The 12,368-nt window shown below is 48.1% G+C and overlaps 1 protein-coding gene across 14 annotated transcripts in view; it reads right to left on the bottom strand.

Annotated features, from left to right (window-relative positions):
* The window catches only part of GRK4 (G protein-coupled receptor kinase 4), an 80,154-nt gene extending 67,803 nt beyond the window's left edge, over nt 1-12,351 (bottom strand). For 3 of the 14 annotated variants that reach the window (XM_063723280.1, XM_063723283.1, XM_063723286.1), the window contains exon 1: nt 11,735-11,950. In XM_063723280.1, coding sequence (XP_063579350.1) covers nt 11,735-11,786 — 52 coding nt within the window. In that variant the 5' untranslated portion in view covers nt 11,787-11,950. Of the gene's footprint in view, nt 1-9,831; nt 10,295-11,734 lie in introns of those variants that run through there. The other 11 variants (XM_054554956.2, XM_054554952.2, XM_054554960.2 and 8 more) reach the window with 9 other exon arrangements.
* Nucleotides 12,352-12,368: the final 17 nt, after the last annotated feature.

The following is a 12,368-nucleotide window of genomic DNA, read 5'->3' as shown; positions in this document are numbered from 1 at the left end:
CTGCTTGAGCCTTAAAACAACCTTCAAGCCCACAAACTTAAATCAGTAGAAGTGGGTCTGCAAAGCTCTGCACTGCTCAAGAAACCTGCGGAGGTTTCATCTGTCTGTCCATCTTAGCTGGCTCAAGGAGGAAAATGTCTTGGGGGTGGAGCCATGGGACACAGTGAACACAGGTGAGGGCAGAACTGGGCGCTAAAATCAAGGAATATTCCCCACCCACAAAGGGCCCTTTTGCTGATGGGCCAGTGTCTACTGAGGGCACCCTGCTCCTCCTTTTCTAAAAGGGAATTTCTACAATAGTCACCCTGCCTCTGCTCCCCCATGGTATATTAGGCATGAGGAGGGAAGATCATTTGGTTCTTTATGTAGGCTGCGGAATCCTGAGGAGCCACGTCTGGCCCTCATGGAGGAAACAGAGCAGAGGTCTTTCTGGTCTTTTTTTGAGACAGAGTCTTGCTCTGTCACCAGGCTGGAGTGCAGTGGCGTGATCTCAGCTCACTGCAACCTCCACCTCCCAGGTTCAAGTGATTCTCCTGCCTCAGCCTCCCAAGTAGCTGGGACTACAGGTGCGCGCAACCACGCCCAGCTAATTTTTGTATTTTTAGTAGAGACGGGGTTTCACCATGTTAGCCAGGATGGTCTCTATCTCCTGCCCTCATGATCCATCCGCCTCGGCCTCCCAAAGTGCTGAGATTACAGGCGTGAGCCACCGTGCCCGGCCTCATTCTGGTCTTTGAAGGGAGATTAGGATACCTGTAAGGGAAGAAGGCTGTGCATGGATATTTGGTGGCTAGAGGGCAGACATGGCACAGAGAGCCAGCTGTCCTATGCTGACTCAAGACATACTCCCATTATGCAGTTGTCCCCAGGAAGTGGCTGCCCAGCTAGTACTTCTGTAGCTCTGCCCCCTTTGCAGTTAAAAGTGGCCATGTGACGGAGCAATGTACAAAACGGGTGTACTGCTTGGGTGACAGGTGCACCAAAATCTCAGAAATCACCATTAGAGAACTCTTCCATGCAAACAAAACACCACCTGTTTCCCCAAAACTATCGGAATAAAAAACAACCAAAAACGGGTGTACCCACTTCCAGGGTTGGACCATAAAGCCCTCCTGTCTGATCCTCCACATTACCTGAGCTAAGTACTTGCCTCCATGACTGTCAGCTTCTCAGAAGGAGAGATTCATCTGTTTTTATTCATCCCTGTATCCCTAGAGCCAAGCTTAGTGCCTGGCACACAATAAACCGTTTTTGAGTGAAACTGAAGTAACTGGCACCGTCGTCGAGATGGTATAAAGAGGGCACTGAGATATAAAGCCCAGGTCTGGCTGGCTCCAAAGCCAATGATCTTAACTGCTATTCATACATTCATTCATTCAACAAATATTTACTGAGCATCTAACGTGTGCCAGGAACTGTTCTAGGCATGAAAAATACAGCAGTGAACAAAGCAAATAAAACTTCCTCCTCTTATAAAGCTTAATTTTAGGGAGAAAGCCTGATGAACAAAGTACAAGTAAAATATACAGTATATGAGATAATAAGAAGTGCTATAGAGAAAAATAAAGGAAGAAAAATAAAGAGTAAATGAGAGCCAGGTGTGGTGGTGTGTATCTATAATCCCAGCTATTGGGGAGGCTTAGGTGGGCTCGCTTGAGCCCAGGAGTTTGAGGCCAGCCTGGGCAACATAGCAAGACCCTGTCTCCAAGAAAAAAAAGAGTGAATGAGGGAAGGGGTAGTGGTCAGGAAATTCCTCAGGTGAGAGAACAAGCCCTGTAAGAAAAAGTTCTCAAGAGACAGAGGAAACCGTGTAGCGGCAGAGTGTGAGAGGGCGGACGAGGTTGGGGCGGCGGTCTTAAGGCCACTGCAGGGACCTCGGCTTTCACTCTGAGTTGTCTGGGAAGCCATGAAGAGAGTTCAGAGGAGGGGCCGACACAATCCGGCTTAAATTTTAATAGGACCACTCTGGCCACTGTGATGAGAACGGGCTGTCGGGGGGAAAAGGCAGAAGCTGGCCATGGTGTTCCAGGTGAGATGCTGACAGTTTGAGCCAAGTGATAGCAGTGGAGGAGGTGAGAAAAGGTCGGATTCTGCTGTGTTTTGAGTTGAGGGCTGAACACTCTGTCCAAGGACTGAGTTTGGGGGTGTGAGTAAGTCAAGTGCAGCTACATGAGCATTAACTGAGGTGCAGATGGAAACATCGGGGTGCTGGGGTTGAGTATTTGGAGTCTGGTGCAGGTTCTTTCTCATGCCAATGAGGCTTCCATACAGCGATGCCAGGTAGGCAGGAGCACAGTGAGCTGCAAGTTGAGTGGAGAGGCCCAGCCTGCAGGCGTGAACTGGAGACAGGAGCTTGTTTCAAGCCATAGTACTACAAGATCACAAGGGAGCGAGTGTGGATAGAGAAGGCGAGAAGACCCTGGACAAAGACAGGAGGCATTTGGTATTAAAAGATCTAGAAGATAACGGGGGACCAGCCAAGCCATCTGAGGCAAGCAGTGGAACAGGAAGGGTGATGATACAGAAGAACATGCTCACGGAAGAAAACATGACGCGCCACATCAGTGCAGCCCACAGGGGCAGCGAGACAAGGACCAAGAACTGATCCCTGAGATGTGGCAAGGGTGGCTTTGGTGAAGTGGTGGAGGTGAGAACTCGGCAGCCAGCATCTAACTAACCCCACACTTGTTTGAAGAGTAAATAACAAGGCCAGGTGCGGTGGCTCACGCCTGTAATCCCAGCACTTTGTGAGGCCGAGGTGGGCAGACCACTTGGGTTCAGGAGTTTAAGACCAGCCTGGGCAACATGATGAAACCCCATCTCTACAAAAAATACAAACATTAGCTGGGGATGGCGGTGTGCACCTGTAGTCTTAGCTACTCGGGAGGCTGAGGCAGGAGAATTGCTTGAGCCTGGGAGGTGGAGACTGCAGAGAACCGAGAGCGTGCCGCTGCACTCCAGCCTGGGTAACAGAGTGAGACCTTGTGTCAAAAAAAAATTTTTTTTTAAGAGTAAATAACACACACAGCAGTGCACACACTGTGCACCTCTGAACACGGGACTCCCCCTCCGCCCCCGCCACATATGACTAGACCTGGTGGGGCATGGAGCACACAATGCACACTGCAGCTACAAAAGGTCCCCTGGCTTGGTCTAAGGGACAGAGTGTCACAGGCTAAAGAGAGAGAGAGAAGAAAGGGGCCCTCCCCGCAGGTTTGGGGCACATGTGCTGGTGAACCCTAGCACCACTCCACCCCTCATTCAGCTGTCCTCAGTTCCAAAAGTCTCCACTGGCACAGTACAGCAGTCTGGTTCCACGCCCCCGCTGTTTGGCCCGGGCCCGGTCATACTCAAAGGTGGGCCAGCTATGCTGTCAATACTACGTAAAGACAAGGAGGCCAGAGCGTGAAGAACCAGGCAGAGCATGATGAGTCATGGGGCCATGGCGAGGTCAACGGTGGTTGGCAGGGCCACAGGCATTTCAATGGAGGACCATAAACAGACACTAAAGTCTGGGCAGCATACTGGGTTGAAAACTGTCAGAGGATTCCTCTAAGTTTTTGAGGTCCCCAAAAGCAGGCAGTAAAGTGGGGCCACAGTGTTTGAAGGCCCAAGGATCCCCTCTATGGGCTGCCTTCATCTGTTTCAGAGGTAACTGTTACAGGTTGAATTCGTCCCACCCTAAAAAACATATGTTAGAGTTCTATTCCCCAGTTAGCCCCTAACCCTCAAACAGTGATCTTATTTGGAGATAGGGTCTTTATAGAGACAATTAAGTTAAAATTAGGTCATTAGGGTGGGCCCTAATCCAACATGATTGGTATCCTTATAAAAATGGAAAATTAGACACAGACACGCCCACAGAGGGCACGTCATGTGAAGATGAAGACCGATCAGAATGATGCTCCTCCAAGCCAGGGGACAGAGACTGCCAGCGAGCCAGCAGAGGCTGGGAGAGAGGCCTGCGACAGATTCTTCCTCACAACCCACAGAAGGAACCAGCTCCGCTCACAACTTGATCTTGCACTCCGGCCTCCAAGACTGTGAGACAATAAATGTCTGTTGCGGGAGACATCAGGTTTCTATCACTTTGTTACACAGCCCTAGCAAACTCACACAATACTATCCTCCACCCTTTCTTCTTCCTGCTATTCCTGCCAAGTTTCTTTTCCTTGCATTTTTGGGCCACTTCTGCTTCAGATACAGGCATACCTAGCGTGCTCATTTCCTCGTCCTTGTTCATTCATTCATCCAGCAGCTATTTATTGAGAACTTACTATAGGCCACAACATTATGCAAATGACCTCAGAGAAGCATTTAAAGGACTTCATGAGGTGCTGACAGTCCTCTGGCCAATGAAGCAAGCAAAGCTGGGCAAAAGGTGCTGAAACAAGCATGAAGAATCCTACAGATTATTTTGTTTGAGGTAAAGGTAGCAAAGCACAAAAATGTAAGATGAGACTATTAATTTGCATTTTGGAAGTAATTTGCATATCAATTAACCACATATTTACTGGAGACTGAATACTGTTACCAAATTAGTCTTTATGACCATGACACAAATGTTAATAAGCGATTTTGCACATATGTACAAAACACCGTAAATGTTTCTGCTAAAAAGTAACTTAAGAAAGCCCTAATTCTAGAGTTTTTTCAGGAGCTTTAATAAAGTCAAAATGATTTTTGCTGTATCATTTTTCTTTAAGGTAACCATTGCCTAATTTGGGTCAAAATATAAAGCTCAACAACATTCTTTTTTTTTTTTTTTTTTTTTGAGATGGAGTCTCACCGGGTCGCCAGGTTGGAGTGCAGTGGCACGATCTCGGCTCACTGCAACCTCCACCTTCCAGGTTCAAGTGATTCTCCCGCCTCAGCCTCCCGAGTAGCTCGGACTACAGGTGCGTGCCACCATGCCTGGCTAATTTTTGTATTTTTAGTAGAGACGGGGTTTCACCATGTTGGCCAGGATGGTCTCAATACCTGGACCTCGTGATCCGCCCGCCTTGGCCTCCCAAAGTGCTGGGATTACAGGCATGAGCCACCGTGCCTGGCCAAGAATATTCTTTTATAGTATCAGTGGTATAGATATTTTTGGTCCTAAAGTAGCATAAAGCCACTAAACCCAATATTTGCTTCACTGACCAAGAAATAAAAATCCTGATTTAAAGCCATTATAATCTAGATAAACACAGTAGAAAATATAAGAAAACCAAACTGACCTGGTTGCTAATAACCTGGCTGATTGACAGCATCCCAAATTAGCTGTACCATAATGATGGTAACAGATGGTAGACATTATTGTTTTGGGAGAATGGGGTAACCTTTTGTTGGCAGAGAAATAATTTGGCTGACTACTACACAGATTACTTCAAATATCTGACAGATAAGAAATACTATGTTTATAACTCTTTCTAGAAAACTTGATCTTACATGCTGTTGAAAATTCTAAAAGTCCGGGTGTAGTGGTTCACCGTGTAATCCCAGCACTTTGGGAGGCTGAAGTGGGAGGGTAGGATCACTTGAGTCCAGGGGTTCCAGACTAGCCTGGGCAACACATTGAGACCCCATCTCTACAAAAAAACACAAAATTATCTGTGCATGGCAGTGCATGCCTGTGGTCCCAGCCACTTGGGAGTCTGAGACAGGAGGATTGCTTGCCCCCGGAGTTCAAGGCTTTGAGGCTTCAGTAGCTATGATTTCCCCACCTGCACTCCAGTCTGGGCAACAGAGTGAGACCCTGTCTTTAAAAAAGAAAAAAGGCTTGGCATTGTGGCTCACGCCTGTAAATCCCAGCACTTTGGGAGGCCAAGGCGGGTGGATCACCTGAGGTTGGGAGTTCGAGACCAGCCTGACCAACATGGAGAAACCCCATCTCTACTAAAAATACAAAATTAGCTGTGCGTGGTGGTGCATGCCTGTAATCCCAGCTACTTGGGAGGCTGAGGCAGGAGAATCGCTTGAACCCAGGAGGCAGAGGTTGCGGTGAGCCGAGATTGTACCATTGCACTCCAGCCTGGGCAACAAGAGCGAAACTCCGTCTAAAAAAAAAAAGAAAGAAAAGAAAAGAAAATTTGGCCAGGCACAGTGGCTCACACCTGGAATCCCAACACTTTGGGAGGGCAAGGCGGGTGGATCATTTGAGGTCAGGAGTTCAAGACTAGAAACAGCAGTCTTTTAACTTCCTCAGCTAGGGAATTTCAAAGGCAACTTTGAGGATTCTCTGCAATCGCTCCTCTATCCAGTGTCTTCTACCTTCAGCATCTCTCTGATCTCCTCTTTCCTCTCCTTTCTCCTAGCTACCCCTCTGGCCCTAGCGCATATGGCCTATGCCTGCTTACTATGTCATGTAAACAGGCCCTTGCAATGGCCCTTTGTTGGTTTCTTCTGCAGCCCCTCCCTTACTTCTCCCCGACGGTGTGTGTGTTGGTGGGACTGTCAGTCCAGCTGCCTGGTTCCCCCTTAGCCACGGATGCAGGAAGGGAGCCAGAGCCAAGCCAGCCAATTGGTGCTCTCTCCCAGGATAAGAATCACGAAATTCTCCCAGGATAAGAATCATGAAATTCATGAGGCAAAATCAGACAAATAAAATAAAAAGATACCTGCTGTCACAGGAGTGACAGTTGAGACCTGATTATCAATCAGCAGCCCCCTGTCTAAAACTATCCGAAACTGCAACTACCAATGCCACCTGGGCGCTTCCAACCCCCATCTCTGCTGTAGAGTTTCCCTTGGCACTCACCGCTTGCTACTATGCCACGTATCTTATTTATGTGTCTCAAGACTGCCTCCCCTATAAGAATGTGGTCTCCAGAATGGCAGGAATTTCTAAACATGTTGTTTATTGCTATAGGAACAGCACCTGGAACATTCTGAGTACACATCTGCCAAATGAATGAATGAATGAATGAATGAGTGAGTCCCAGCTCCTGTTCTTTCCAGCCTGATTATTAGGTTCTTACTTTGATTCTTTGAGCTACCCAATATCTTCTCCATAAATTTCCTATTTGCTTAAGTTAGCAAAAGTTCTAGGGAGGAAGCCTCAGCAAGAGACAGCATTAATAATAACAGGTATATTAACCATGCTGCAGGTATTAAAGAAACTGCTAAATAACACCGCAGCCTGAAATCAGAACAATTGCAATATATAAGACCAAAACCCACATTAAATGCATGTCTTACGTATTCCTCTCTGCATTTGTTTTCAATTTCTCCAAGAGATAAGATGGTGTTAAAGTCTCCTCAGAAGTATGATGTGAAATAATCTAAGGTTATTTAAAAAATAAAAGTTATAAGGTGCTTAACAAATAGTATTATACAGGGAAAAAAATCCTAAATTAAAAAAAAAAAAAAAAAACAGGTCGGGCACAGTGGCTCACGCCTGTAATCCCAGTACTTTGGGAGGCCGAGGCAGGTGGATCACCTGTGATCGGGAGTTCAAGACCAGCCTGACCAACATGGAGAAACCCCACCTCTACTAAAAATACAAAATTAGCCGGGCATAATGGTGCATGCCTGTAATCCCAGCTACTCGGGAGACTGAGGCAGGACAATTTCTTGAACCTGGGAGGCAGAGGTTGCGGTGAGTCGAGATCACGATTGCACCATCGCACTCCAGCCTGGGCAACAAGAGCGAAACAATGTCTCAAAAAATTTTGTTTTTATATTTATTAACAATATGATCTATGAACCTATGAATTATATCAAGGAAAAAAAATAAAACACCAACAAAAATCCAACACGGGCCGGGTGCAGTGGCTCACACCTGTAATCCCAGCATTTTGGGAGGCTGAGGTGGGTGAATTACTTGAGGTCAGGAGTTCAAGACCAGCCTGGCCAACATGGCAAAACCTTGTCTCTACTAAAAATACAAAAAATTAGCCAGGAATGGTGGCGAGTGCCTGTAGTCCCAGCTACTTGGGAGGCTGAGGCAGGAGAATCACTTGAACCCAGGAGGCAGAGGTTGCAGTGAGCTGAGATCGCACCACTGCACTCCAGCCTGGGCGACAGAGTGAGCCTGTCTCAAAACAAAATGAAACAAAATAAGACCAAACCAATATGATCATTTCACACTTCCTTCGTGTCCCTGGCAAAGTGACACACAAACGCTTTCAGTGCAGCATCATCTGCCAACATTCCTGAAAGGAAAAGGTTCTAACAATCTTCTGTTTAGACCATCTTAGTCTGTTCAAGCTGCTCTAACAAAATACTATAAACTGAGTAGCTTATAAATTGCAGAAATGTATTTCTCACAGTTCTGGAAGCTAAGAAGTCCAAGATCAAAACAGATTTGGTGTCTGGTGAGGGCCCACTTTCTGATTTATAGCTGGCACCTTCTTCTGTGTCCTTCACATGGTAGAAGGAGTGAGGGGTGTCTCTCTAGTTTCTTTTATAAAGGCACTAATACCATTCACGAGGGTTCCACTCTCATGATCCAATCACCTCCCAAACGCCCCACCTCCTAATTCCATCCCCTTCGTAGTGAAGATTTCAACATAAGAATTTTGGGGGAACACAAACATTCAGACCATAGCAGGGACCAGAGAGGGAGGGGGGGATTGAGACTGACTGATTCTATTTGAAATAAATCCAGGAAATGACCGGACTCACTAATAATATTAAATCAACATTGCACTTCTCAGGACCAGAATATAACTCTTGCGCTACATTCATTCATTTCAAAGGTTAATTTTCTAGTATATGAGCCAGTGAAGCTAAACAAGGAGCTGAAGTTGTTTGGACACATGAAGTTATGTGTCCAAGAAGACACCTCCTGGTACTTCCTGGGAGATACTTTAAAGTAACAAACGCAGTCATCAACTTGGGAAAAAGCCCTAAAATATAACCAATACTCAGCATGTATCCATGTATTTCTAATACTATATATTCAACTTCTCTAACCATTAATCAAGCTATACATAATGACTCTTTCTGACCCCAGGAGCAAATACTCTCACTCAATGGGGACAGGCCTCATAATCACACTACCATGGAGTTAATATGAGATATTTCAGGGAAAAAATTAAAACTTTTTTTTTTTTTTTTTTCCGAGATGGAGTCTCGCTCTGTCATCCAGGCTGGAGTGCAGTGGCACGATCTTGGCTCACTGCAAGCTCTGCCTCCAGGGTTCACGCCATTCTCCTGCCTCAGCCTCCCGTGTAGCTGGGACTACAGGCGCCAGCCATCACGCCCGGCTAATTTTTGTATTTTTAGTAGAGATGGGGTTTCACCATGTTAGCCAGAATGGTCTCAATCTCCTGACCTTGTGATGCGCCCGCCTCAGCCTCCCAGAGTGCTGGGATTACAGGTGTGAGCCACCACGCCCGGCCAAAACTTTCATTTCTCTTTTTTTAATTATTATTATACTTTAAGTTTTAGGGTACATGTGCACAATGTGCAGGTTAGTTACATATGTATACATGCCATGCTGGTGTGCTGCACCCATTAACTCGTCATTTAGCATTAGGTATATCTCCTAATGCTATCCCTCCCCCCTTCCCCCACCCCACAACAGTCCCGAGTGTGGTGTTCCCCTTCCTGTGTCCATGTGTTCTCATTGTTCAATTCCCATCTATGAGTGAGAACATGCGGTGTTTGGTTTTTTGTCCTTGCGATAGTTTACCGAGAATGATGATTTCCAATTTCATCCATGTCCCTACAAAGGACATGAACTCATCATTTTTTATGGCTGCATAGTATTCCATGGTGTATATGTGCCACATTTTCTTAATCCAGTCTATCAACTTTCATTTTTCAAACTATCACTGTGGTCTTAGGTTTTGTGACAGAATCTGGTTTTATGTTATTTAGCATTTATAGAGCACTTATATTTACCTCATTATCTAATCTCTGCAGCATTATAAGGAAGGCGGCTTGGTACAATTCCGTTTTGTAAATCACATGCAGATAGGAAGGTAGTGTAAAAAGAAAACTGGTTTAGCTTCAATCTGACTTCCACTAAGGATGATTCTGTTCCATGACCAATTTGGAGTTCACAGTGGGGGATAAGAGGCACAATCAAATGCTCCACTGAAAATGGCTGCTGAGAATGCATGCTGTTCTGGGACTCCCTGATCGTCTTAAGGGAAAAAGATCCCATTCTCTTCCCACCCATTCTCAGTTCTTCTATTCAAAATAGTGTGAGTTGGTGCACAAAAATACTGAGAAGATGAAGTCTTTGTTTTAGACTTTTTTAAAGAGATGTGTTTTGCCCAGGCTGGACTCTCCTGGGCCCAAGTGAGCCTTCCACCTCAGCTTCCAGAGTAGCTGGGACTACAAGCGTGGCCGCCACCTTCGGCTCCAGGCTGTCCTTTAAATATGCATCGCCGGCTGGTGTGGCATCTTCAGTCGGCATTTACCCTGTCCTGGAGCACAAAGTCCAAGCAGAGCTGCTCCATCACGCCAGGAAATAGAGGAAATCAGCAATTCCGTAAGAGTGATGGGGTGTGAAGAACTACCGTGGCTGGCACGGGGACTTGAGGTCCGAGGCTCTGTCGCCAGCTCTCTTGAGAGGCAAGCAAGGGAGACATGAGGTCTGAGACAAAGGATTGCACAGAGGATTGTGGGGGTCTCCCGCTGAAGGGCTGGACCAACTGATGCTTTTGTGGCGGGATGCAGAGGACTAGAGAGACCAGAATGGGTGAAAACAGGAGGATATTTATTTTAAGGTATGCAGCAGCTCAGTGGATTCACATCCAAAAAGCTGAGCCTTGAACAAAGACTGAGCAAGATTTTTATAAGCAAACTTACAGAAGCAAAACAAAGGCAGTTAATCCTATAATGTCAGGTCACATAATCTATAGCATAACTGATGACTTGGCATAACTTGTGGCCTTGCATAGCTGGTGGCCTTGTAGCTGCGTCGAAAGAAAAAACCAAGAACTGGCTAAACACAGACATTTGTCCTCTTTTTTTTTTTCTTCACCCCTGCTCTGGAACGGGGGTGTCTGGGGCCTATTCCTTTGGATTCGACTTCTCAAACAGAACAGCGTTATCTTATAACTGTCCTTGAAGTGAGCTTGCTAAGCAAAAGAAAACTTGTTCTCCTTTTTAACCCTTGCCTTGCCACATTCCGGCCTTGGCTTTTTCTTTTCTTGGAGTGAATGAATGCAGTACTTATTATTATTTTTAAATTTCTGCCTCACTTTAATAATGATAAAAGGCTGAATTTTTGCCAACCTGTCCATCTGTGACCACGTCGTGCTAAAGCACACTTGACACACCATAGAGCCTCAGATCAAACCTCAAAACCAAGCAGCTATGTTAAAAATAACATTGCCCTACAATCATTAGCGGAAGGTTCTCGCCCAGAGTAGTTCCCAGGCTGCTATTCTTTGTCCCCCTTAAGACCATAAAGACGCCGTTCTTTTTTGGTGGGACAGGCTGTCCAACACAAGCAGGACACTGCCTGCCCCATCCTGAAGCAACACTGTCACCGAGGTCACACCGAGAGGACAGGACAAGGACACAGGGCAAGACTAAGAAGAGCAAAGCGCAGACTTCTCTCATCTGGGCCAGGAGATGGGGGCTGGGGACCTGGCCCGGGCAGCCTGACCACACTGCACAGACCCCGGCTCCGGCTCCGTGCAGATCTGGGTTCCCCCAATGGGAGGTGTCGGGGCTCTCCAGGGAAATCGGGGTTCTCCGGAGATGTCGGGTTCCTTCAGGGGGGCCAGGGTTCCCCAAGATTCGGGGTTCTCTGGGGGGAGGGAGTCGGGGGCGCCTGCCGCGCACCCACCTTGACGCGCTTTCAGCAGCAGCGAGTTGGCCACGATGTTCTCGAGCTCCATGTCCTGGCGCCGCCGCCGCCGGCGGATTCTGCGAGACCGATGAGACTGAGGAGGAGGAGACTGAGGAGACGGAACAGGAGGAGACGCCGCCGCCCCCGCGCATAGCTCGCCGGGCGCCACCCGCTCCTCGAGCTCCGGACACGATCCCGGGGGGCTGCTCCGCCGCCGCCCCCACCACCACTGCCACCAGGGGCGCCGCCGCCGCCGCCTCCGCCGGCCCTCACCAGCAGGGGAGCGGTCGGGGCGAGGGGAGGGGGCAGCCCGACCGCGGCAGGTCCCAGCTGTCACCGCTGCCGCGCTATCGCCCCGGTTCTTCTTGGCCCCATCGCCCTCGCCTCGCGCGCGCAACTCCCTCCTCAGTGCCCTGCCCCCGGGCAGCCCCGAGTCAATGCCGTGGCCCACTTCGGACAGGGGCTCACTGGCAGGGGCGCCGCCGCCGCGGCCGGCGACCCGCACCCGGGCGGGCTCGGCGCTAACGGCTTAGCTGAAGAGGGAGCGCCCCTCGCCGCCGCGGCCGGGGCACTACCGCTCCCAGAAGGCCCTGCGCCAAGAGTACACGGCGGGCCGCGGCGCGTGGCCTGC

Source organism: Pongo abelii, chromosome 3, assembly GCF_028885655.2.
Source record: "Pongo abelii isolate AG06213 chromosome 3, NHGRI_mPonAbe1-v2.0_pri, whole genome shotgun sequence".
In the NCBI taxonomy this organism is placed as follows: Eukaryota; Metazoa; Chordata; class Mammalia; order Primates; family Hominidae; genus Pongo; species Pongo abelii.
This window is presented reverse-complemented; position numbering and strand designations above follow the sequence as displayed.